Source organism: Camelus ferus, chromosome 17 (assembly GCF_009834535.1).
Source record: "Camelus ferus isolate YT-003-E chromosome 17, BCGSAC_Cfer_1.0, whole genome shotgun sequence".
Taxonomy (NCBI): domain Eukaryota; kingdom Metazoa; phylum Chordata; class Mammalia; order Artiodactyla; family Camelidae; genus Camelus; species Camelus ferus.
This window is the reverse complement of record NC_045712.1, coordinates 36722405-36746779: the sequence shown is the minus strand read 5'-3', so window position 1 is coordinate 36746779 and position 24375 is coordinate 36722405. Positions and strand designations below refer to the sequence as shown.

General features: G+C 51.9%; 2 protein-coding genes and 1 non-coding gene across 4 annotated transcripts; all 3 read left to right on the top strand.

Moving 5' to 3' along the window:
• Positions 1 to 306: 306 nt before the first annotated feature.
• Positions 307 to 18266, top strand: EFCAB12 (EF-hand calcium binding domain 12). The gene is made up of 9 exons (XM_006180067.3): positions 307 to 355; positions 5296 to 5744; positions 8324 to 8506; positions 10185 to 10341; positions 12479 to 12675; positions 13908 to 14121; positions 15285 to 15444; positions 17038 to 17097; positions 17766 to 18266. Exons 1-9 carry the CDS (start codon positions 307 to 309, stop codon positions 18022 to 18024), a joined length of 1728 nt encoding a protein of 575 aa, XP_006180129.2. The 3' UTR covers positions 18025 to 18266.
• Positions 18267 to 19545: 1279 nt separating this feature from the next.
• RPL32 (ribosomal protein L32) lies at positions 19546 to 24351 on the top strand. 2 transcript variants are annotated; one of them, XM_006180066.3, is made up of 4 exons: positions 19546 to 19676; positions 21003 to 21103; positions 21700 to 21881; positions 24172 to 24351. In XM_006180066.3, the coding sequence occupies exons 2-4, from the start codon at positions 21008 to 21010 to the stop codon at positions 24299 to 24301; spliced, it is 408 nt and encodes a 135-aa protein (XP_006180128.1). In that variant the 5' UTR covers positions 19546 to 19676; positions 21003 to 21007; the 3' UTR covers positions 24302 to 24351. The 2 variants fall into 2 exon arrangements, with proteins under 2 accessions (XP_006180128.1, XP_014410872.1); XM_014555386.2 differs by having other exon boundaries at positions 19624 to 19772.
• On the top strand, positions 20793 to 20934 carry LOC116657356. The gene has a single exon (XR_004312475.1). It is a non-coding gene; the product is annotated as a small nucleolar RNA SNORA7 (small nucleolar RNA).
• Positions 24352 to 24375: the final 24 nt, after the last annotated feature.

Genomic DNA, 24375 nt, shown 5'->3' with positions numbered 1-24375 from the left:
CCGTTTCCTCCCAACCCCTCCCGAGACCCGCGTAGGGAGCGGGCCAGTCAGTCTGGGGCTCGGGCGGGGCAGGGGGACGGGTCCGCCCCCCGCCGGTCTCTCCCCGCCACGCCGCGTGGCGGCGTCCAGCCAATCAGCGCGGGGCGTCCGTAGTCCTGGCAACAGTGGCGTCCAAGCCTGCAAGCCGCACGTCTCTTGCAAACTTGGTGTCACTGTTTTTCTGGGACACCACCACCCCCCGCCTGCGCGCGCGCAAGCACGCACACACAGACACACACATCCACGCACGCCCCCAGCGCCGCGACCATGGACGACTCCTGTGAAGAGTACGAGGATCAGAACCAGTCGCTGCTCGGTAAGCTCCCGGGAATCAACGCAGCCCACAGGAAGCTCTCACCCCTGGGTGGACGCGTGCAAGTGGGGTGAGGGCTAGGACGGTACCTCATTGTGCCGTCCCTTCTCTGGGTGCGCGGTTGCCAGGGAGTCGGCGGCAGGTCTTGGGTGTTTCCCAGACTTCCGTGCCTCGGCTGGAGGAGCGGGCCGGAACCAGAGGCCCAACCCGTGTGCCCGGGAAAGGTGTCCAGGCCCTCCAGCTGGCCCTCATTCTCCGCTGGACGTTAGTGTGTTCGGTATTGGAGAAGAAGCATGGAGAAGACCGTCAGTCTTCCTAAAACTTCTGGCGATAGCCTGCTGAGGAACACGTCCTTGCCAAACACTGCAGCTTCAGAGATGAAGGACAGATAAACGGATAATTACAGAGGAAGAAGGGGTGAATCTTGGGTCCAAGAGTGACATCCAGGAGTAAGAGATCTGTTAAGTGCAGAGGATGGGGAGGAACAGTTCCAAGGTCCTGGACGAGATCTTTACACTGGGGCTTAAGTTAAGGATACAAGGAGTTCTCCAAGCAGAAAGGGGAGGAAAGGCATTCCAGGCCAAGGGAACAGCATGCATAGAGGCCCAGAGACATGGTATCTTCAGGAAACTGCTGGTAGTTTGAGTGTTGCTGGAGATGAGAGGCAAGAGGGATCAGAAGGGACAAGATCACGAGAGATCTTGTGAGCCAGGAGATGGAGAAGCCTTTGGGAATGACAGGAGTGGACTGGGAGTGTCAGCAATGCAGAGACTGAATTGGCAGATGCAGAATGCTGGGAGTGGGGAGATGAGATAGATCTGCAGCTGTCCCAAATGCCCACGCCAAAGATCTGGGAGGCGAGGGAAAGGCACCAGGCTAGAGGGGACTACATGGACTTGGGGGTTGATTGGATGGGGAACTCAGAAAGAGCAATCAAGGATGATGCCCAGGTTGGTATCCAGGGGGACCTGGGCCATCCATAGAGATAAGGAACTGATCGGAAAGAACAGGATAGGTGGGACAGGGACACGGAGACAAGTTGAGACTTAGTTGGTTGTGTTTGAGATCCCTGCAGGCCATACAAGTGGAGATACTTTAGGAGCAACTGTATGTAGAAAGTTGGAGCTAATTCCAAGTCATAAATATCAGTATGGGTGTCCTCTGCATATAGACGGCCAAACATGAGAGTGGAGACTGGAAAAAATCAAGAGAGCCCAAGTGTAAGCCTGGAAGCCACCAACTTTTGAGGGGTGGGTAGGAAAATAGAGGCCCAAGAACAGGGGGCCAGAGAGGTAGGATGGAACTTACAGAGAGATTTGAATCAGAGCCAAGAGAAAATGAGGGAATTTCAAGAAAGAGTTGAATTGTCTCCAGGCACCTGAAGGGCTGTCCCAGAAAAGAGGCATCCGTTTTCTGGGGCATAAGTGGGGAGGACTTGGACCAGGGAGTAGAAATCTCAGAGAGACAAATTCTTGGTCAATATAAGGAAGTCTTTTCTAGCGGTCAGAATTAGACATCCACAGTGTTATGCATAGAGCACCCTGTCACCAGAGGTATACAAACAGAGGCGAAGTCTGCAGGGGCAGAGTAGGAACAGTTCCCTGCCCTGGGCGGGCAACGGGACTAGTTGGCCTCTGAGAGCTTTCCTCACCAATCCTGCAGGAACATTTTCACATGGTCTCCCCACAACCACGCAGTGACCTCTTTATTATAAGAGCCCACCCCGCTTTCCTATCAATGGACACAGCACCCCAAAGTCCACTAGGATGCAAGCTCCATGGTGTGGTGGGCACACAGCCTTTGAGAGGGTGGCCAGGGTGACTTTGCAGGGGTGACACCAGGCTGAGAACTGTATGATGAGGAGGGCTCAGCAGGGGGAAAACTTCGGGACTCCCATGCCTTTCCTAGGCACAGTAAATGCCAGAACCAATAACCAGGACGGAGCTAGGAGAGCTGGACACACAGGAGGGAGGCTAGTGCAGCTGGAGCAAAGTGAGCAAAGGGAGGAGGGAGAGTGGGAGGAGGTTGGGGGGGGAGAGGGGCTGGGCCTGGGGAGGGTGGCTTTGTAGGCCAGTGTGAAAGAGGGTTGTTTATTCCAAGAGCACTGAGGAGCCATGTCAATGAAGCCATTGAAGGGCTTCAAATGGGGAAGTAACCCTCCGGCTAACAGCAGATCATGGATTTGGGGTTGAGGGAGGGCACAAGTGGAAGAGGCGAGACCAGTGAGGAACATGTTTTGAACGTTCCTGTGGTCTGCAGGGTAGTTTAAACCCCTTAACCTGGCATTTGAGATGACTCCAACTTTATTTCCCATTAATGTCTTCCATCACATTTAACGTGCTTCCACTCTGTGGAGCTGTTTAGTAACCCTAAAGTCCCTAAACTCCACCCTGATCCTTCCCCATGCTGGCCCCTCTGTCCCTTGAAACATCACCCGCAATGTCCCTTTCTCTGTGATGACTTCCCAGACCCTTCCATCAGCATTTCTCCCCCGACTGAAAGCACCTGTAACCCCTCTGCTTACCCCGCCTTGTTCTGTGCCAGGGCACTGCCAGCGCCAAGCATTGGCTAATTCTCAGTAAATGCCGTTTGGATGAGTGACTAAATTCTCAGTGGTACCCAGCATCTTGTCTTCAGAGAAATGATAAATGGAGGGCTGAGAGGTGCTTACTACTGCCCACACTGATATATACATACTTTAATTATTTTTTGACTTTGAAAGGAGCACATGGGCATTGTAGAGACTTAACAAATGTTCTGAATGTTCACTTTGTGCCAGGCTGGGCACTGGGGAGACCCAGAAACTAAGACACAGTTCTTGCCATTGGGACAGTCACAGGATGTTGGGAAAGAGAACCATTTTCATCCAGTAAAATATGGTAAATGCTGGGGGGTGGGGTGAAGCCTGGGGCCTGTGGAGACCCAGACACACACAAGAGAGGGGTTGGGATGCTTCAGGGGACAGTGATGCCTGAGCTGAGCCTCAGAGACTAAATAGAGAATAATCAAGTGAGGCAGAGGAGAGAGAAGTGCATTCCGGAGAGGCAAGAGTATGGTTGGTGGGTGGCTGGGAGGAGGGACCAAAAGGAACCACAGTCAGCTTAGTTTGAGTACAAATACACGGTGAGGCAGAAGGGCCGAGGGGAGATGGAGAAATCAGAGGGCCTGGTGGGTGTGGGTGGGGCAAGTGGGCCAAGTTAAGGAGATTGAACTTTATTCTGGAGAGGCAGTTGGGAGCAGTAGAAGGGTTTTAAGGAGAGTTTTGGTTCTAGAAGGAAAATGATGGTGACAATATTTTTTAAAATAACGTTATATCCCTTCTGAATTTTAGAATATTCCATACTTGTTGTTCATTTGACCTTCATAACGGCTTCAGGAGGTTGCTAGAGCAGAGTTCATAACATTTTAAACATAAAAGAATGGAAAGTCAGCAGGATTAGGTGACCCTCAGCCTGGGGTAATATCAAGTAATGGCTAAGAGCTGAGTGCTGGGGCCAGGGAAACCAAAGTTCATGTCCAGTTCTGCTACTAATCAACGGTATGACCTTGGGCCTCTCTGAGCCTCAGTGTCCTTATCTGTAAAATGGGTGTAATCATAGTGCCAGCTTGTTGGGTCTGTCCACTTGTCATTCACTCACTCACCAAATATTTACTGAGATCCCACTCTATGATGGCACCGTGGAGGTTCTGGGACAGCAGGGAACAAGAGAGATAAGGTCCCGGTTCACAGTGTATTGGAAAAAATAAACATCAACCAAGTAATTTCACCAGGGGTTTCAAATGAAAATGTCTGCCTGAACCAAGCCCTTAATAAATGAAATGAGCTGCCTGTGAGACAATAGGGAATGGTGGGGCCTGTGGCAAGCTGCAGAGGGCATGCCCCAGCCTAAAAAAATGCAAATTGGAATTTTTTTTTTTTTTTGCAAATTGGAAATTTTTAAGCAAACAAATGTATTAAGCAAGACAGGACCCTAAGCTTTATTCAGCATGAGGGTTGCCAGTTTGCAGCCCTTGATTTACATATGTATGATAATTGGCCTGAAGGAAAAGTATCAGTTGTGATATGCAGAGGTAACAGGAGCCTGGAATTGGAGAGGCAACATTTGGTCTGAGACCCAGAGAATGAGGAGGAGGTGGGAGGGGATGGAAGGGGGAGGGAGCATTCCCGGCAGAAGGAGCCGCATGTGCAAAACCCTTAGACTGGACGGGGCTTGGATCACTCAGGGAACAGAGAGAAGGTCAAGGCGTCTGGACAGAGCAAGGAAAGACAGGCAAGTGATGAGGCAGGAAAGGCTGGCAGAGGAAGGTCATAAGACTTTATTTTGAGGGCTATGAAAAGTCATGGAAGTATTTCAAAATGGGTAGAGGGTGAGAATTTTAAAAAATAATAACAGTGCACTGACTATGAACAAAGCAGCTCTAAACTGGACTGATTCTAAACATCTCCACCACTCAGTAAGATAGGTACCATCATTATCCCCATTTTACAGATGAAGATATTGAGGCCCAGAGAGCGTAAGTGATCGTGCCGCCAGTCAGCAGCAGGGCCGAGACTCAGACTGGAGCATTTTGGCTCCAAAGCCTCTGCTCTTGGGCTCAGCACTGGGCTACCTCGGATGATCAGGCCTGACCAGAATGGCATTTTTAAAAGATCATTCTGATTGCCAAGGAGTATTGCGGGGTGGGAGTGGGGTGGGGTAAGATTAGAATCTAAGAAGGTTAAATGAGAAAGCATATAAACCCGTTAGCAAGAGCCTGCCGTTGAGAGCGTCCAGTCACGGTAGATGTAATTATTTTCATCATTATAACAAGGCAAGGATCGAGCCAGGCCTGGAACCAGCTGCCCTGATGCCCAGCCTGGTGCTAGAGCATTTTTCCTTCCTGACTCCTTCAGTTGGCACTCATCCTGAAAGGGACTCCCCTTTGAACCCTCTTTCCCCAAGGGCCCTACCAGTCTAAGTCCTTGGCTGACGATGAAAATGGCAGCAAGGGCTCCATCTTCAACCCTGAACGGGTCATCGCCCACTGCTTCAAGCGGTTCAAGCAGAAGGACTTCCACCTGCCTCCAAGTCGCCGGCGGATCATCGTCTTGCCTCAGAAGGAGGCTCCGATGCCCATCAATGCCCCGCCCCAACCCCAGGCTCCTCCCCAGCCCACCCCCAGCTTCAAAACCCTGGAAGTCAGGGAGGTCCAAGAACAGCCAGAGGACCTGAAGGCCTGGCTGAGCCAGAGGCTGAAGCTCCGGCAGGACCTGGAGTCGTTCAGCAACACAGAGAGGTGGCTGCAGAGCAAGCCCAGGCTCACACCTTCAGAGGCCAAGGTCCTACACAAGATCCACAAGGAGCACAAGGTCCAGCCAATGGCGCAGCAGGCTACTGCCAAAGCCACCAAGGTGAGCAGCACCCTCGGCCAAATGCAGACACTGAGGGTGTTAGGGGCGTGCTGTGGTTTCATCCGCTCCAGTGAGGCAGGATGGGGACTGCTTACTCCTACCCTACCCCCACCCCAGTCCCAAGGGAGCAAGCAGAAGTCCTGGAAGGGAGGTGCATTTGTTATCCATTGCCACATAACAAATACCCCAAGGTGACTTAAAGCAACAGCTGTCTGTTATCTCACTGTTTCCTAGACTCAGGAACCTGGGAGGAGCTTAGCTGGGTGGCTCTGGCTCGGGCTCTCATCTCAAGATGCTGACCTGGGCCACAGACATCTGAAGGCTTGTCAAGGCAGGAGGACCCCTTGCAAGCTGGCTGTTAGCAGGAGGCCTCAGCTTCTGGCCACATGGGCCTCTCCCAGGGCTGCTCGAGGTTCTCACCGCAGGGCAGGTGGGTTCCCCCGGAGCGACCAGTCCAGGGGAGCAAGGAGGGGGCTGCGGTGCTGTCTCTGACCTCGTCTCAGGAGGCCTCAGTTTCAGGAGTTTCACACCATCCCCTCCGCTGTGGTCTGTTTGTCAGAAGCAAGTCACTAAGCACTGCCCGTGCTCCAATGGAGGGGCGTTGGGCTCCACCTTAGAAGGGAGGACAGCTGAAGAATTTGTGGCTATATCTTAAAACCACCCTGGGAGGAATCAATCCTGGCATTCATCTGCAGGGCATTTTAAATACTCATTTTTCATTCATTTGTTCATTCGTTTGCTGAGGGTCTCTATGTACCAGCAGAGGCTCACAGGGCTACTATGAGGACTGCAGTTATGAGGTTGGAAGAAAACATTTTATAAATTTTTATGTATTTACATATATTATATATATATATTTTTTTCTTTTATAAATATGAAAACAGAAGTTCAGCAAGGCCAATAAACTGTCCAAGCCCATAGACATAGTAAATGGCAACTGCTTGCCTCTCTGTGACATTTCCTTGCAATTTGGCACTTGAGATTTCTCCCATTTCAGATAAAGTTGGCATAAGAGATAACTTAGGTTTAAACCCAGCTCTGCCACTTCCTAGTATGATCTGGGCCTCAGTTTCCTCATCTATTAAATGGGGGTGACCCACTGTACCTACTTCCTAGGGTTCTGTGACTTCTAAACAGATTAATTAGATGAGACAGTGCCTGAGACAGTGCTGCACACACAGTGAGCACTCAATAAATGCCATTTTTATTGCTATTGCAGTCTTTCTGGGGTCATTTGGGTTGGCCCCCATACTCCAGAGTCAGTCCTTGGTGTAATTATAGTCAAAACCCAGATTTCATGTGTCTAACACACTCTTTCCTGCCAGCAGTTCAGCATCTATGTGTAAACTGTCCTGCTTATCTGCTGTGTGACCCTGGGCAAGTCTCTTCACCTCTCTGACCCTTTTTCCTCATTTGTAAAAAGAGAAAGTAATACCCAATACCAAATTCATAGCAGTTTTTTTTCATTCAGCAAACAATTACTATCTACCTGCCAAGGGCCCGGGGATTTGTTCACTACAAGGGTGGGAGGCGGAGTATGCAGCTAAATAAGGCGTGGTCTTGCTCTCAAGGCGTTCCCATGTTAGTGGGGGAGGCAGGCACAGCAGAGTAATGGCGCGACTCCAGGACACAGGGGGACCCTAACTAGGACACAGCAAGGCCCTTTGTAAACTGTCAAGTGCTGCACCAAAGTGAAGGAGCATTATTCCTGAGCAGTCTCCCTCGGTGTCTGAGGGGGACGGGCTCCAGGTGCCCTACAGGTACCAACATCCAAAGATGCTCAAGTCCCTTAAAGAAAGTGGCGGAGTATTTACTTATAACCCACACACATCCTCCCTTATATTGTACATCATCTCTAGGTTACTTAGGATACCTAATGCAATAGAAATGCCATGTAAGTTGTTATAAATACAATGTAAATGCTACATAAATAGTTGCCAGCCATGACAAATTTAAGTTTTGCTTTTTGGAACTTTCTGGAATTTTTTGGGGGGGTACTTTCCATCTACAACTGGTTAAATCTGTGGATATGGAGTCTGTGGACAAATAGTTGTAGTTCACTCATATAGTTAGTTCATATATATATTCACTCATACAGTTCACTCACATAGAGTGAGGCTGTATTCCCGTTCACCTGGCCTCGGAGGGCTTGGACAGGTAGGGAGAGAAGGAAAGGTATTCCAGGCAGGAGGCCCAGCAGGAACAAAGGCTGGGAGGTGGGGGGCATGGGAGCCCCCCTGGGCTCCAGGCAGGGGCATATATGTTGGTCTGCTGACAGCCCCGTGGGATTATATACTGTCTGATCTGACAGGAGAAATGTGGGTAAGAGTGAAATTTTAGTTCTCATATTGTCCAAGCCTCTGGTTGCTGATGGGAAATCGAGGCCCAGAGAAGGAAGTCTCCCAGGCGGACCACGGCCGGAGACACCTGCCCGCAACCCAGCACTCTGCCCTCCTCCCTGCTGTCTGCGCAGAGCGGCTCAGCCTCTGTCTCCCCCAGTTCTCTCCAACTCTGGGGATCCCGTTCCATCGGCCTGTCCCCCGAACTCTCCCTTCTGCCCCCCATCTTGCCTCTTTCAGAAGAAAAGCTTCCAGCCCTCCCGCCAAGTGCCCCAGCTCCGCCTGCCCACCCCCTCTGCCCTGTTGGCCTTGTACTCCCACCTGCGCAGCCGCAGGATCAGGATCCTGGAGCTCTTTAACAAGGCGGGCCGATGCGAGAACCAGAGGATCTCCAGGGAGGAGTTCATCAGGGTTCTGAAGTCGGTAAGGGCCTCCCGGTCCCCCCAGGCTGGCCCCCAACTGCTGCCCGCCCCCTCCCCAGGTTCTGCTCCACCTCTCAGCCTTATTACTCGTATAGCCAGATTGAAACATGGCTTAACCTGAGGCCCCATCAGAGCCCTAAGGCCACCCCTGCACTGGTCTGACCTTGAAAGGCCCTACCTGAGTGGGAAGTCTGTGGAGCCAGCCCTGTAAGCGGCCAGCTGCTTGGGGAATCACTGTCTGGTCCGTGAGACCCCAGAACTGGGCACAGACAGAGCTGGGTCTTCAGTCCTGCCTCTAGAACCTTCTAGAGCTCCTCAAACTGTCACTGGCATGTGACTCACATAGGGTCTTGTTAAAATGCAGCTTCTGTCTCAGTGCTTCTGTGTAGGGCCCACGATGCTGCGTTCTAACAAGCTCCCAGTGATGCTCACGGAACTGGTCCCTGGACTACCACACTTTCACTGGTTATTCAAAATTTCAAATTCATTATAGGTAAAATTAAAAATCCAGTTCCCTAGTCACATCAGCCACATTTCGTAGTCACATGTGGTGAGTGATTCCTCCAATGGATCCCACAGACAGAGAACATTCCCATCGTGATAGAAAGTTCTATTGGTCTGCTAACTACGGCCCAGGAGTCAAATCTAGCCTGTCTCCGGTTTTTGTAAATAAAGTTTTATTGGAACACAGCTACACTCATCTGTCTGTGTCTCGTCCTGGCTGCTTTCATGCTATGAGGGCAGAATTAAGTGGTGATGACAAAGACCACATGGCTCCCAGAGCCTAAAATATTTACTATCTGGCCCGTTTTAGAAAAAATTTGCTGACTCCTGGTCTGAATGAATTAAGATTTTGTATATTTTGAATACAAGATAAAAAAAAAACTTTAGGAAGGTAAATGCAACATCTTTCATGGTCTTAAATCATCACCATTTTTCACACTATCTTTTTTTTTTTTTGACATGTAATTGTCTGAACAACAGTTCAAAGCATTTAAAACAGCAAAAAGATAAAGGGCCATTAATTAATATAACCAGAAAGATAAAACATTAAATCCTTTAGCACCAGGAGAGTTCCGATGTTCTTTAAGGAAAGCTCAGTGAACAACGTCTCCAGAAGCTGAAGCTGAAGCTGAAGAACAGAGTTTTCTTCCTTTTAAAATTCTTCTCAAATATTCGATACTGCTGGCAAGCAAGATACTTTCCCAGAGTTGCTCACTGTCCTCAAAAGGGTAACATGCATGAGATTTCTGATTCTATTTTGCTTCGGTTAAGGGAGGCTGTGTCCCTCATTGGCAAGGATGATAGACATGAAATCCTTCCTCCAGTCCAGCATGAGAAAGCCGCTGTTGAGATTAGAACGGAGTGTGGAGGGAGCCCAGAGGAGGAAGTAACAGACTCACATGGTGACATGTCTGGACTGGGTTTTGAAGGAGGGGTAGGAGTTTTTCAGGCAGAAAGTGGAAAATGCCTGAGCAAAGTCAGAGGGTGAGAACGTGTAGGGTGTGTTCAGGGCCCGGGAAAGGGCTTTGAGCTCCTGTGGCAGAGACCTTGCACGTGCGTTGGGAGTGGTTGAGGAGGAAACTAGACTGAGAGGTGGGGCCAGGCTGGGAAGGCCTTAGCCGTCCTGGCAGGATGTTTGGGCTGGAGCCCACCCATCTTAGGGCTTCTCTCCTCAGGTTGAGGTCCCTCTGAAAAGCCAGGAGGTGGAGGATATTGTGATCTATCTCAGCTCCCTTGGGAAGGACAACAGCATTGCCATGGGCAGCCTGGCCAACACCTACCAGCAGTGGTCTTTGGCTCAGCAGAAAAGCACCCTGGCAACTGCAGCAGAGTGTACGTATCCACCTCCGCCTGCATGCCACCATGTCCCCATCCTGGGAGCCAGCCTGGCGGAGGCGCCGTGGCTCACCTCCGGAGTGTGCTCTCCAGCTCTGGCTTACTGTCGGTGGGCCAGGCCCAGAGGTCAACCACGGAGTGGATATTCTCCTGAGTGGCCAGCAACTGTGTCCATTCAGAGATGAATGAGGCCCAGCCTTTGCCCTCAAAGGAAGATTGTCAGGGTGGTCTTAGCCCACCAAAGCCCATCTGATAGGCTGAGAACTGGGCCAAATGGCAAGCCTTCCCATCTGTGTGTGGGTCCAAGGCCTTCCTACTACTAATCTACACAGTATTGATCAAAAGTTAACTAAAACTCAGAAACCAGAATTAACACATGTTTCAAGTTTACAGGAAAACCTACTTTGGTATTCTGCTATCAGGGATATTAGCGGGGCTGCTGTGAACAGCTAGATAGGTTGTGCACGGCTTAAGGTCCACCTGGCAAGCTGTGTGCTTATGAAGCCACGTCTGTCCAGACAAAGCACAGAGGCACATTAGAAATTCACCAGCCATAGCTCCGTCTATGAATTTACAACCCAGGGTGCATGTCATTTCCTTATAGCTAGAGTCGTTGTAAAAATAAAAATTGAACTATAGGTATAATTAAAGCCCTCCCTTGACCGCCATCCACCATTCCGGAGCCCTCCCCACATATAACCACATCTTTCTCCTTCTAAATGAAACAAACCTTGCTTTGCCTCACCCACCAGGTTGGCAGGAATTTAATTTCAGACATGTTTGCGGGGGCGGGAGCGGGAGCCTCCTTGTCCTCCCTGAGGACGTGGTAGAGCCGGAGGAGGGCAGCAGAGGTGAAGATCTGGGTCGGGCCTCTGGAGTTCACAGTCACATGGGGCTGGGTGCTCAGTGTCCTCACTGGTTGGTTCTTTTGGAGGTGGCTCCCTAGACCATCCCCTCCTTGGTCCCACAGTTCAGAGGGCAGATTTCCCACCTCCAGTCTCAACAAACCTCTGGGCCGAGGCCCCGTCCCCCTAGGCAGGGTCTGCATCCTCTCGGAATCCCAGGGAACCTGAGCGCCCCACAGTAGTGATCTCCACACCTTCTTGGCTCTTGCTTTGCCTAAAGGGGCAGCAGCAACAAGAATCTGGGCGCCCAGCTTACAAGGGAGAAGGCGACGGCATTTGGGGGTGCCCCTTGGGTTGCAAAGACCCACAGCATTAGCTCATTTTCTCCTGTAAGTCCCTGGAGGTCAGGGCTGCTACTCACACTTTGCAAGGAGGAGGCTGAAACTCAGAGAGGCTGACTACTTGTGGTCAGGTGGCAGGGCCAGGATTGCATTTCTGCCCCGGGACGGTGGAGGCCTGAACTAGGGCAAGGGTGATGGATGCCCCCATTCGTTTTGGTCTCTGTTGAACACCTTCTACGTGTCAGGCACACTTCTGGGAACCAGGAACACAGTGCCCCCGCCTTGAACGAGCTTCTATGTGAAGGGTTAGCCAAGACGATGTCCAGGAGTGATGAATGCTCTAAAGACACAGGACAGAGTAGGGGGAGGTGGTCAGGGAAGGCCTCTCTGGAAGGGGTCAGCCGTCGGAGCTGACACCTGAGTGACCAATGGGGAGCCGGTCTGGGGAGGGGCATCCTCGGCAGATGGAGGCAGAGCCCTGAGGCAGGAAGTCTTCAGGGCACAGAAAGAAGTGAGGGAGGCTGGGAGGAGTGAGTGAGGGGCGAGGAGAGAAGGCGGGGCTGAGCCTGCGGGGCCTGGCAGACCAGGGAGAGGACCATGGGTCATAGTGTGAGTGCCGTGGGAAGCCAGGGTAGAGTTCTGGGCAGGGGACGAGGTGATCTGACTGATGTTTTTTAAGGATCCTGTTGGCTGTTTGGAAGGAGGATGATGGGGATGAGACTGGCAACAGGAAGGCTGGGGCTGTGCTGCAGGTGAGGGAGGAGGCGTCCTGCACAAGGAGGCCATAGTGGAGATGGAGGAAGGGACACCTTCAAGTCGCATGTCAGACGGTGGCACTGACCAGACACGTGGGCGCCTGCTTGGTGACACTGGTTAACTGCTTGTCTGACTCCCTGGCCGGGTGCCCTCTCAGTTCCTCCTTCCTTCGTCTCTTCCCTCCGACCCCAGATTATAGATCTAGCAAGCATGGCGTCTCACCGCAGAGTCCGTCCAAGAAGCAGAAAGTGAATTTAGCCCCAGGGCCTCCCAGGATGGACCTGCTGACTGTACCCATAGTCGACACCAAGGTGGAGGCACGACCCACGACCCTGGAGGAGATGGAGGAGGTCGGCAAGCGGTACCGCGAAAGGAAGCGGCAGAGCAAGGTACCCCCACCGACAGGGGAGGGACAGGCAGGAACGGGGCTTGGTGACTGGACAGGCTGGGGCTCAAACCGCTGCAGATGCACCACCTTACGGCCGAGAGAGCCCTTGGGGGTGGGCTTCCTTACCTCTCTGCCCACTGTTCTGTGTACAAGAACAATACCTGCCTCACAAGGTTTCTGGGGAGACGAAATGAGATGATGTCTCTGAAAGTGTCGAGTGCCCTTCCTCCTGTTCTTTGATTATGACTTGGCATCCTGAGACCTGGGCTGCATCTTTCCTCACAGCTGGAATCCAAGCACCTGGCCTAGGGCCTGGCACCGAGCAGACATTCCAGAAATACATGGTGGGTGAAAGAAGGGAAAACTGATGACATGAACGAATTCATCCAATCAGTATTTCTCAGACGCCTGTGATGTGCCAGGCACTGTTCTGCGTGCTGCCCAGAACAAAACAGTCCAGCCCTCAGGAAGCTGACAGTCTGGTCAGGGAGGCTGACAAGACTGACGTAATAGTATATATCAATAAATATTTTCTACTATATACTTTCAACAGTTTAAAATTATATATAATAAAATGTCAGATACTGGTAAGCAATATATTGGCTAAGATCTGATTCAGTTGCTTGATGAGAAAAGCCAAAATTTTAGAGCAAGGACCAGCAAACCTCCCTATAAAAGGCCAGACAGTAAATGTTTTCTGCTTTGCAGGCTGTGTGGTCTCATGAGTGTGGTTGTGTGCCAATAAAACTTTATTTATAAAAACAAGTGGTGGGCCAGGTTTGACCTATAAGCTGTACTTTGCTGCTTCTGGTGTTAGAAGCTTTTTTTTCTTCCTTATAAAGAGATAAGAAGGCCAGAAGTGGCTGCACTCCCCAGGCCTGTCCTACCTTGTCCTGCCGTTCTTAACATGTGGCCTCCACCCCAAAGTCACAGGAGGCGGCACCTAATTTAAACTCCCACGCAGCCAGACACGTGAATGGCACGTTTCAATAGGGCGCCTCTAGGGCCTACGTTTGCGTGACACAGTCACGTGTGCACGTCCGAGTAAGGGGCTGCGCATGCGCTGACCATTCGGCTAGGATGCCCGTCAGGGGGTCACCTTGACCACGTGTGATTTTGCTCCCAAGTCGCTGACTTCAGAACGTGCCACAGCCCCTCATGCGGGCCTCGGGGTGGCGGGGTGGGGAGAGGGGTGTGAGGAGCAGTGAGCGCCGGCCCCTGCTCTCCCCGCAGCTCGCCATCCCCTCCATCCAGTACTCCGAGTGCTGCCGCCTGGTGCGCAGCGGGAACAAGCACTTTGACGAGCACTGCCTGCCGTCCACCATCCACGGGGACATGACGGAGATCATCAACGCGACACGCAGAGACTGCTTTCTGGTCTACCTGCAGTGCTGGAAGCTCTGCAAGGCCTTCGGCCTCCCGCTGACGGAGGACATCCTCGTGAGAGGTAGGGGCCTTGGTGGCCGGTCCTCGGAAGGTGCCAAGGGGGCCCAGAGCGAGGGCAAGGGTGGCGTCCACCTGAGATGTGTCCTTTACACCCAGACAGACCACTGTGGCTGCAGGGGGGACACTGGGAAGAAGGAACGGGTGGGGGGAGGAACAGCCCTGGTTCACGGTTGCGCTTTTACAGCCCTGCGGGGCCGCAGGCTTCACAGGCCTGGAGGCCCGGGTTCCCCAGCCCAGAGCAGGAAGCGCCAGGGCCGGGGTTCTGGGTGCGGGAGCCTGAGGTTGGGCCTAAAGGAATAATGCCAGTTTCAAAGAGGGAGACTGACTGGAGGCAGTAACCACTATGACGCATCACGTGTCCCCAAACCACGTCTCTAGGCCAGACCTGTTTCTTGGTTTTTCTGTGACACAGAGGGAAGAACGCACCAGGAGACAGGTTCTGCTAAGGCCCTTGGCTCTCTGCTCAGACTTGGAGTTCTGCTCAGTTGAGACAGGACTCAACCCCTGGCCCAGTGTTTCTTTGTTTTTGTTTTGTTTTTAATTATTTTTGGCTGGGGGGGTATTAGTAATTGGGTATTTGTTTATTTAAATGGAGGTGCTGGGGATTGAACCCAGGACCTAATGCATGCCAAGCACACTACCACTGAGCTATGCCCCCACCCCCACCCCCGCCCCAGTGCTTCGTAAGTTCTGCAAGAGCAGAAAACTGCTGTCGACTGGGTCTGACTTAATCTAATGGAGTCTCAGGTGACCCCCCCACCTTCCTCCTCTTGGGACTCCAGGCCAGGATGCCCCCTGCAGAGTGGGGTGTGGGGGCCGCACGCACTCCGTCCTAACTGCACCCAGGCCTCTGGGCCACAGCTGCCTGGTTCTGAATGGGCGCCCTCCTCTGCCTTTGGGTTAGCAGTTCCTGACAGTGCACTGCAGTCCCCACACCACCACTGGGGGATCCTAGGGGAAGGGTCTGAGGGACCCTCTGCACTATTTTTGCAACTTGCTGTGAATCTACAATCATTTAAAAGTAAAAAGTCAAAAACAGGTATATAAGAGAAAATCCTTTCAAACAAAAATGTGAATTAAAAAAAGAAAGTCCCCCTCTGCCCCAAAGACTTGGGGTGGGGAGGGGTCTTGAACTCACAGGCGTGTTTCTCTTGCTGCTCACAGCCCTGCTGTACCCAGGGGACAAGATCATTTTTCAGAAGGACCAGGTGCGCCCGATCCGGCAGCCAGGGGGCTACTACTCAGACCTGAAGATCCTCCATCAGAACCTGACCCTGCTCAGATCTCAGGGCGTCCCCGAGCCTGTGGCTAAGAAAACTGACAAGCTGAGTGTCACATCGCTCCCTCCCTGCCGTTTGCTCCTGCCCCGTTGCTGTCCCTTCACTGCTGGGACTTGGGTGTCACATTGTGCCAGTGTCTGTGCCCTAACCTGGCATGTCCAACCCAGCTGGTCCACAGACTGGCCAGTCCTGGGTGTCACCCTTGGCACGGGTCTCTGCAGTCTCCCACCTCACTCCCATGCCGCTACCCTCCTGACCACACCCTACCTGATCCCAAGCTTTCTGGAAAGGGTTTAAAAGAGGGATTTCTTAGAGATACGCAGGAGGCCCCGTCACAAATTGTGGGCTGGGTGTCAGGGGCCTGGCAGAAGACAGTGGTGGCAGCCCTGTCTCTGCCCTGCCTTCTCCAGCAAGAGGTGGGCTTGCAGACCCCTACGAGGAGAGAAGAACTCTGCAATGGGGCCTGCCCCTGCCCCTGCCCCTCAGATCAACCCGAGTCCTCTCTAAGAAAACGTCCTCCTTTAGCAGGAGGAGACTCGTGGGCAGGCTATGAGCCAGCATCAGTGGTGACTGCAGACTGGAGGGCAGGAGGCATTTCTGCAGAGGGAGGAGGAGGCAGCTGACTAGACAGCATGATGGGGGAGGGCCCAGGACCTGCCCACACTGCAGATCACTGCCCACTCCCCAGTGATGGTGTGGCCGGAACAGCTTGGGTGGGATGCAGTGAAGCTGAGTGGAAATCAGACAGGCCACGGGTTACCTGGACAAGTTACTTCACTCCCCGAGCCTCAGCATCTCCATCTGTAAAATGGGTGTAACAGTCCCCCCAACACAATAGAAATGCATGTAAACTTCTTAGCAGACAGTTAGCACTCGAGCCATGAGTGTTGTTGTTGTACCCTCACTGTCAGGTTGTTTGCAAATGCAGGAGTGGGCTAGGTCTGCAGGGGGGCCTGTCCCCAACCCTGGTTGGGAAGAGCTGAGCACAAGCTGGGGTGGCTGCCCCCAGTTCCTGAGCCATGAACCTCTGGAACCTGAGAAAGTGGCTTTTATCCTGCTCAGGGGGTCACATTTGGAAAGGACAGAAGTCCCCCAGGGCAGGGATGAACTGATTTCCTTGGCTACTGTGTTGTGAAATATTCTGAGGCCAGATGCAGGCTTGCTGGGAAAGAGTGCTGTGCGCGATTAGTGGTGTCTGCCAGACCTGAGGCTGGGGCCTTAGCTTTCACCACCCTTGTCCTCAAGGTTAGATTCAGCTCCGGGGGCAAGTGGGAGTCAGGGGCCCCCAAAGGATTCAGACCAGTGGGCACATCTCACAACCTCCCAGGAGGTCTCTGTGCCTGGAAATGAGAACCCCGAGGCTCCACAAGGTGGGTGACTGGCCCCACGTCGCCCAGCCAGCCAGGTTATGAGCCCAAGGCTGCCATCCTGGGCTTTGACTCATGGACTGTCTGTCTGACCCATGGTGGGGGACTGAGAGATCCACAGGAGTGTGGGGGACAGAGTCAGGGCTCCACCAGGTAGAAGTTCTCCCTTCAGGGCTCTGGTCTGGACTTTGAGGTGGGACCCCTGTGGCCCGAGGCCCCATGGACCTGGATTTCCCCTTTCCTGACAAGATACCTCTCTCTCTCCTTCAGTAGGAAAATGCCAAAGAGAATCAAGAACATACCGTTTAAGGAGTTTGAGGAATTCACCAGGTCTGTAGCAATCACCCAACTCGGGAAGGGGCAGGGGGGAGGTGCCAGGACTCTGCACGCTGCACAGTACACGGGGTAGCACAGAATCTGGGACTCAGGGCCCAGGGGCTGAGAAGCAGTCAAACAACACTTAGAGTGCCAGGCAGGTTTTCCATGTGTTAACGCGTGAATCCTCTCAACAGCCCTGTGAAGGTACTCTTAGCATACCCATTTTACAGAAGAGAAAACTGAGGTACAAAAGGTTAAATATCTTGCTCAAAGCCACACATCTGTTAAGAGGTGGAGCAGGGATTTGGACCCAGCTGTGCTGGCTCCAGAGGCTGTTCTCTGAACAGCACATTAAAATGCCTTGGTGGAACAGATGGGGTACACTGAAGAGTCTGGGTTGAGAGGCAGCAGATGGGAAGTCAAGCCTGCGCCCTACCCCTTGCTGGCTGTGCGGCCTTGGGGAAATTACTTGGCCTCTCTAGGCCTCTGGGTCCTGGTTGGTGAGGCTGAGCAGACAACAGTGCCTACCACGTGGCACTGTGGGGAGGACTGTGGTACCAGAGTGCGGAGCACGGTGCAACCCCTCCACTCTGGTCATAGTGGGTGGGCCCTGCCAAGAAGGAGCCCTGGCCCCTACCCGTCAGCCGGGGTGATTGTCCCTGTGTCTTCTTGTTCTCCAGGAAGCTGAAAGCCAAGATGCCCAGTGGTCCGCAGCTAACCCATCCCAATTTCTTCTGGCCGGGTCACCTCCTGGACAAGCTGCAGCTCTTCCTGCCCACTGTGACCATGGACCGGAGCCTGGCACTCTTCAGTTGTGTCCAACACCGACCCCAAGCCTACTCGGCCACCTACCGCCCCAACCACTGGTGGCCCATTAAGGACATGCACTACATGACCTACGGCTATTACGATGCCCCCAAGATCTACCACATCAACTAGAGTGGCCCAGGTGTCACCAAACCTAGCCATCCTGGGCCTGAGGCCAGTGTAGCTAGCAGCCCGGAGCTACCTAAGAGCCGGACAAGAGAAGTCATTTCAGTGAGAGGGTCTGGGCCGGCTCTCTCCAGACCCAAAGCGTCCAGCGTCTCAGAGGGCGAAGTGTCAAGGGAAAGATGTGGTTCTCAGTGTTTCCCTTTCCGGATCTCTGTCCTTTCTAAATAAACCAGTTGGAGTTTATGTCACCTGTGACCCAGCTGATGCCATTTCTTGCTCAGGAACTGTGGCCAGAGGGGTGTTGGAAAGCGGAGGTCCTAGCCTGGGAAGATACAGCAGGCACTTTCCCTGGGGTGATGACAGAGATGCCAGCATGGCACCTCCAGCCTCTCATCCTGGGATCTCGGTGCCCACGGGGAAGCAGCAGGCAGTGTGGGACCCCTGTGCCCTCCCCCTGAAATAGTGGCAGCATGTCCCTCATCCCCCAAAGACTGAGCCATTTGGGTCACTACTTCCAAACTTCTTGGGCCTTTCACAACTGGAAGCACATTCTCTGGTTTGTGAGCCATTCACCCACCTGACCCCCTCAAGACCCCTCCTCATGACCCACACCGTGTGGGCTGCCGTTAGCCCAGAGTCTCGCATCAGCTGACTACCACAGCCTGCAGACGCACAGGACCCGCAGTCTCAGCCCTACTGCCTGTCACTGTGATCTTCGGCCGATTCACTTCACACAGCCCGCTTCACTTCTGAGTCTCCTCAAACTCCCCTTCACGGTCAGAATCTCATCAAGGAGTGCGTGGTCAGCACCCGCTGCCGTCCCTCCTCAGCCATCACTCAGTCCAGAACACCATCCACTTCAGCCCCTGGAACTGCTCTACCAAAGATCACTGGTGACATGACAACCGTATTGTGTTCGGATTGTGGAATCAAGGGGCGTTTTTTTTTTTCTCTCCTGAAATTTGATTTTCACAATAATCTTAAAAACAAAAGCTTAAACAAAACAAACCAAGAATGACAAGGCAGTCTAGCCTTATGATAAGAAGTGTGGATTTTGGCGTCAGATCTCCAAACTTCACTCTCCACATATGTAAAATGGGGAAACTAATAGAACCTCTTGGTAGAAGTGTGCGAAGCCCATTGAATGATAGCTGTTATAGTCTCATTGCTTTTTGCTCTATAAATTCACGTGAGGAAATTATTAGGAAGTCGCTGTTTTGTTCCTCCTGGCCACTAAGAGGCGCACTTTGCAAAAAGAAAGGCGGGCGGAAGTCATCTAAAAACTGGATTATCCTGCGTAGCGGCGGCTTCAGTTCCTGGCGGAAGTGGATACCCCCCCCAACCGGGTCTTGGAAGCGCAAAAAGAATTCCAAATTTTCTACGTAGTCCCAACGACAAGCATGAAAATTTTCAGTGCTCCTAAATATCAAAGTCTAGGAAAACACAGATATCCGTCGACATTTTTCAATGTTATTTCTCTGAAGTGTCTTTAGTTTCTTCAAAGGACCAATTAGTTTCTTCGAAGGACCAATTGCCGAAAGTGCTCGCCTTTTCCCTGCCAGGACCCAAAGGTGAAGTCCCATCAGCCCCCGCGCACCACCCCCCTCCCCTTCTCTTCCTCGGCGCTACCTACGGAGGTAGCAGCCATCTCCTAGTCGGTAAGTTTTAATCTTTGGCCATCCACGTCCCTGCAGTCTCCATCTGGCTCCATCGCTCCCTGCTGAGGAGGCCTGTCCTTCCGAGTGGTCTTCTCGGTGGGCATTGTCCTTGTCGGCTGGCTGGAGCGCGTACAGGGACGGAGCGGAGCGGCCCGCCGGGTGATGGGGGTTCGCTTCCCAGGGCCGCTTGCCTTCCTGTGGAGGCCTCCTGGGGTCGGTCAGAGCTGCGGACAACGTGTTTGAGCCTTGGGGCGCCGGCGCCGTTTGTGGCCGAACTAAGGGGGCTCCTGGGGGCCGTGGAGGACCTAGGGGTTCTGACCCTGGGCTCCAGCCCTGGGATCACCTCGCTCAGCGATGTCTGCCCACGTGTATTCTTTTTCTGCTGCTCGGTGCTCCCTCCCCTCCAGTTTCTGGCCCTGGAGTTGCTCCTGCGGCGAGACCGCCAGAAAAACAACACACACCCAAAGTCGAGCTGCAAGTCGGCTTGTTCAGTTAACCGAAATTCTGGGAGCGGGGCAGGCTCTCTGGTGACGTGAAGCAGCTTCCTGGTCTTGGAAGTCATTGAGGGTGGGGGTTGTTCGTTTATTGAACACATTCATTGGGTACCTACAGTGTGCTGAGCAAAGAAATTGATGGCCGTGAAGAGAACAAAAAGGGTGCTGCAGTTGAAAAAAATAGGGCAGCCGGAAAGGCCACGTTGAGGAAGGTCACTTTTTAAAGTTGGTACTCGGATGATGGCGGAGTAGAACAGTGTCTTCCGAGGCCTGGAGACATTTTAGAAGCACAGCACGGTTTTGTGTATGTTTTGAGGGTTTTAACGGAGCGGCAGCACTCCGGGGGAATTACACGGTTCTCTTTACTGAACCTCTGCTTTGGTCCGGGCACTGCGGGTGGGCCATTTGCAGTCCCTCCATTTTACAGGGGAGAAAACAGATTCAGGTTCGTGTAGGTTGCCCCAAGGCCTGCAGCGCTAAAAGGGGATTGGGCCATCTCGGGGTTGGGACACTTTGTAGAATGGGATTTACCAGTCCTTGGTGTATTTGTCCTTTGGGGTTAATTTGTTTTAGGTCACCTGTTGACATTCTTTCTTGGTTTTGAGTGGGCGAGGTGACCCCTAACCTCCCAGGATCGCGTCTGGAGAATGGCTAGTGTTCTGCCAGCTTCGGAGTCGGGAGGGAGAGCAAGGCTGGCAGAGGTATACCCATTCCATTCCCAGTTTGCTCAGTAGCTGGTGATTGGAAGACACTCTGCAACAGTGTTCAGGTCCTGGGCGAGAGAGCCTGTTTCCAAGATTCGTCATTGACGTCCTCTGCCTTTTTCTTGAAGGCATCATGGCCGCCCTCAGACCCCTCGTGAAGCCCAAGATCGTCAAAAAGAGGACCAAGAAGTTCATCCGGCACCAGTCAGACCGATATGTCAAAATTAAGGTATATGGCCCGAGCTGGAACTGTGTGTTGGGGTAAAGAAAGGGATTCCTAAAAAGGCTCTTGGGCTTCTGAGATCACCAGCTCAGGTTACATTTGGCAGATGAACTGGTCTGTGGTTGGTGGAAGAGCTCTGTAGAAAACCAGGTGTCCCTGAGTTTCCCATACTGGCACTCGGTCTCTTTGATGTGTAAATTGAAATTTAAATGACGGGACATTTGCCTGTCTTGAGATGTCTAGAGGCTTATATTTGTATTATATTTCTGGTGGCCTCATGAAGTATAAGAGATTATCCTCATTTTATAGAGGATTGAGTTTTACTGAGAAAACTTAGGTGTTGAGTGTGCTGTTGAAACCCATGCTCCTCATCTTACCACACAATCCTCTCTATGGAGTCTGCTGCTCCTGCTTTGCTTAGAAGGCTGGTGCTGGTCAAATGCAGGAGTCCCTATTCTTTTCCAGCAAAAAAAAAGGTAGCGAAATCCTGTTACCCAAAGACAGTTACCCATCTGGCATATTTCCTTTTCATCTGCTCCACTTCTTCTCCAACAGGAAGAGTTGGCAATCTCCACGGACACTAACCATGTGTTTTCTTTCAGCGGAACTGGCGGAAACCCAGAGGCATTGACAACAGAGTGCGCAGGAGGTTCAAGGGCCAGATCCTGATGCCCAGCATCGGCTACGGGAGCAACAAGAAAACAAAGCACATGCTGCCCAGCGGCTTCCGCAAGTTCCTGGTCCACAACGTCAAGGAGCTCGAAGTGCTGCTGATGTGCAACAAGTGAGTTGGGCCCCGCCTCTGGGTTCCGTGTCAGAAACCTGCGTGTGTGAGCAGTTTGGGCAGGACCCTAGACCTGTTAGAATGCACCTGGAGGAGCCGTGTATTCTCAGGAGCTTGGAGAATGCTTGTTGGGAACTTAAGAATGTTCTCTTTGCTGAAGAGATGGTGGCGGAGCTGGGGGTGGTTGTCCTGAAAAGTGTAGAGACACAGGACCTGGAAGGAGTAGTGACCTTGCCTACACTGCAGGCCCTGTGATGGTATCCTTTGGCCGTCATTTTCAGAACATTGTGTGGGGAGAAGGGGCGTGAAATTCAGCCTCAGACCTAAGGGGCACACAGGTGTCTAAAGAAGGTTACAGGAGAGGAGTTGCTGCCTGAGGCGGAGGGAGGTGGGAGGGTACACAGTTGTAGGGGTGCAAGAGGGCATGGAGGGGTCACAGCATTACTTCCAAGTGTTTTGAGAAAGTCTGACACTTGGTGAGCTCTGCGTGTAAGAGGCTTGGTCCGCTCAGGCCCAGTCTGTAGGGCAGTGGGATGAGAAAAGATTCCCCGTGGGAAGTGGTTCGACACAACTTCAGTCTGGGTTGGAGGCAATGCTGTCTGGTTAGGCAGGGGACAACTTTTCTTCCCTTCCTGTTAAACAGAAGCTAAAAACTTGGGTTTTCTAAGAAATTACGTGGAGAGAGGGTGATGAACTAGTGTGTATGTAGGTTCACAAAGATCTTTTACCTATACTAATTGTAGACACAAGTCATAAAAATAAACAAAACCATTATTCTCACTTTTGGTTGAGTTTCTCTGGGTCAGAAATTTAACCAGGTGTTGAAATGCTGGAAATATCCTTAAGATAAGGATGAGCATAGCAATTGATGGTGGATGCCCAGACCACAGTAAGAAGATTGATTCAGAATTGTGCTAGAAAGATGCAGGGAGACACCTTCTGTGTAGCAAGGGTGACTGCAGTGCGTGTGTTGCTGGTTGCCACACAGATAGTCTTTTTTAATAGTAGCCTGGCAGTTTGTATCAAGAACCATGGAAATACTTTGAATCTGTGGTCAAGTTTAATTCACAATTATCCATTTCTGGGCACTTACCCTTAAATAATTGAAAAGCAGGGGAAAGTATAAGCTGATCATTGCAGCAGTAACTCAGCAATTGGTCATATAATTGGTGAGTGGTGAGGGTTCAAGCACGGGGTGGGAAGTTGTGCATATATTAAAAACTGTTGTCATGGATGGAAAATGCCCGGGTAAAGAGGAAAGTATTTAAAATATGTACAGTGTGATTGCGATTATTGAATACACACATGGATGAAGACCTGGGGAGTTTTTGAAAAATGAAAAGATAAAAAGTGTGATACAACTTAAGTCTCCTTGAAAACAAAGATTAGGGGAACATTTTCAGATACTGAGCTTGAGTGGACTCCTTCTTATAAAACAGAAAAAGTTCTTTGGATTTGCTTGTCTTTTGCTGTGAAGCCATTTTCCTCTAGAGTTCTGAAAAGAACTGTGCTTGTTGCCTTATGTAGTTACTCTTTAGAGTCTTCTCTCTCTGCTGAAATTTCTCTGGGTGGAGTGTCCTCTTAATCCACTGTTGATGGCGTCATAAATCACTTCCTTACTGAAATGTGCTCACTGGGCCAGTTGTCAGGCTGGGCTGTGGTGTGGCTGTGAAGGAACCAATGAGTTAGAACAGGACTTGGCACACGTGCTCAGAAGTGTTGGGTGTTGCCACTCCATGGGTGACTTCAGGCAGTGTTACTTTTCAACTTGAATTTTGTTTGCGGGAAACAAGTAAAATGTTTATGGTCTGGGCCAGGAAGCCCTTGGCTTACTCAGACTTAAATTTTGCTCTTGGTTACTTTACAGAAAGTTCCTAAACTTTTCTTGGGCAGGTCCAGGCTCCCTGAAGCTGCCTTGAGCTGGGCAGATTGGCCCAGGGAACTGAGGGAGAACCTTTGAGCCTGGAGTCTGGGGTTGAGCCATCCTGGCCTTGCGAGTGACTTGGGAATTTTCACTTCCACTTGGTGGGCCTTGGTTTCCTTGTCTGTAAAAGGAAGGTGATACCTGGATTGGAAGGCTGCTATGAGGGTTAAATGAGAGGGTCACTGCCCGGGAAACTTCAGAACCTTGCTGCTGGTACCATGGAGTTAGGGGAGTCGGGGTTTGGGGACATGCAGGTCTTGGTCAGCAGCCCCTTTGCCCAGTGCTGTGGCTCTGGAGAAGTGACCAGAGCCACTGCCTTCCTGGTGGAGCAAATGAGTGAGTACCCACGGACCAATTCTATTCCAGATCTTACTGTGCTGAGATTGCTCACAACGTCTCCTCCAAGAACCGCAAAGCCATCGTGGAGAGAGCAGCCCAGCTGGCCATCAGAGTCACCAACCCCAGCGCCCGGCTGCGCAGCGAAGAGAACGAGTAGCCGGCCTGTGCACGTTGTATTTGTGTTAATAAAACCGTGAAACTCGGCCATCTGGTATTTCCCTCCTTGGTTTT

Bases quoted from the DNA above. Each gene is read 5' to 3' on its own strand.
- EFCAB12 (XM_006180067.3), top strand. From the start codon at position 307: ATGGACGACTCCTGTGAAGAGTACGAGGATCAGAACCAGTCGCTGCTC. The intron at 10,342-12,478 runs GTACGTATCCAC...CTCCGACCCCAG, and splicing joins CCTGGCAACTGCAGCAGAGT to ATTATAGATCTAGCAAGCAT. The intron at 12,676-13,907 runs GTACCCCCACCG...CTCTCCCCGCAG, and splicing joins AAAGGAAGCGGCAGAGCAAG to CTCGCCATCCCCTCCATCCA.
- RPL32 (XM_006180066.3), top strand. From the start codon at position 21,008: ATGGCCGCCCTCAGACCCCTCGTGAAGCCCAAGATCGTCAAAAAGAGG. The intron at 21,104-21,699 runs GTATATGGCCCG...GTTTTCTTTCAG, and splicing joins ACCGATATGTCAAAATTAAG to CGGAACTGGCGGAAACCCAG. The intron at 21,882-24,171 runs GTGAGTTGGGCC...ATTCTATTCCAG, and splicing joins GTGCTGCTGATGTGCAACAA to ATCTTACTGTGCTGAGATTG.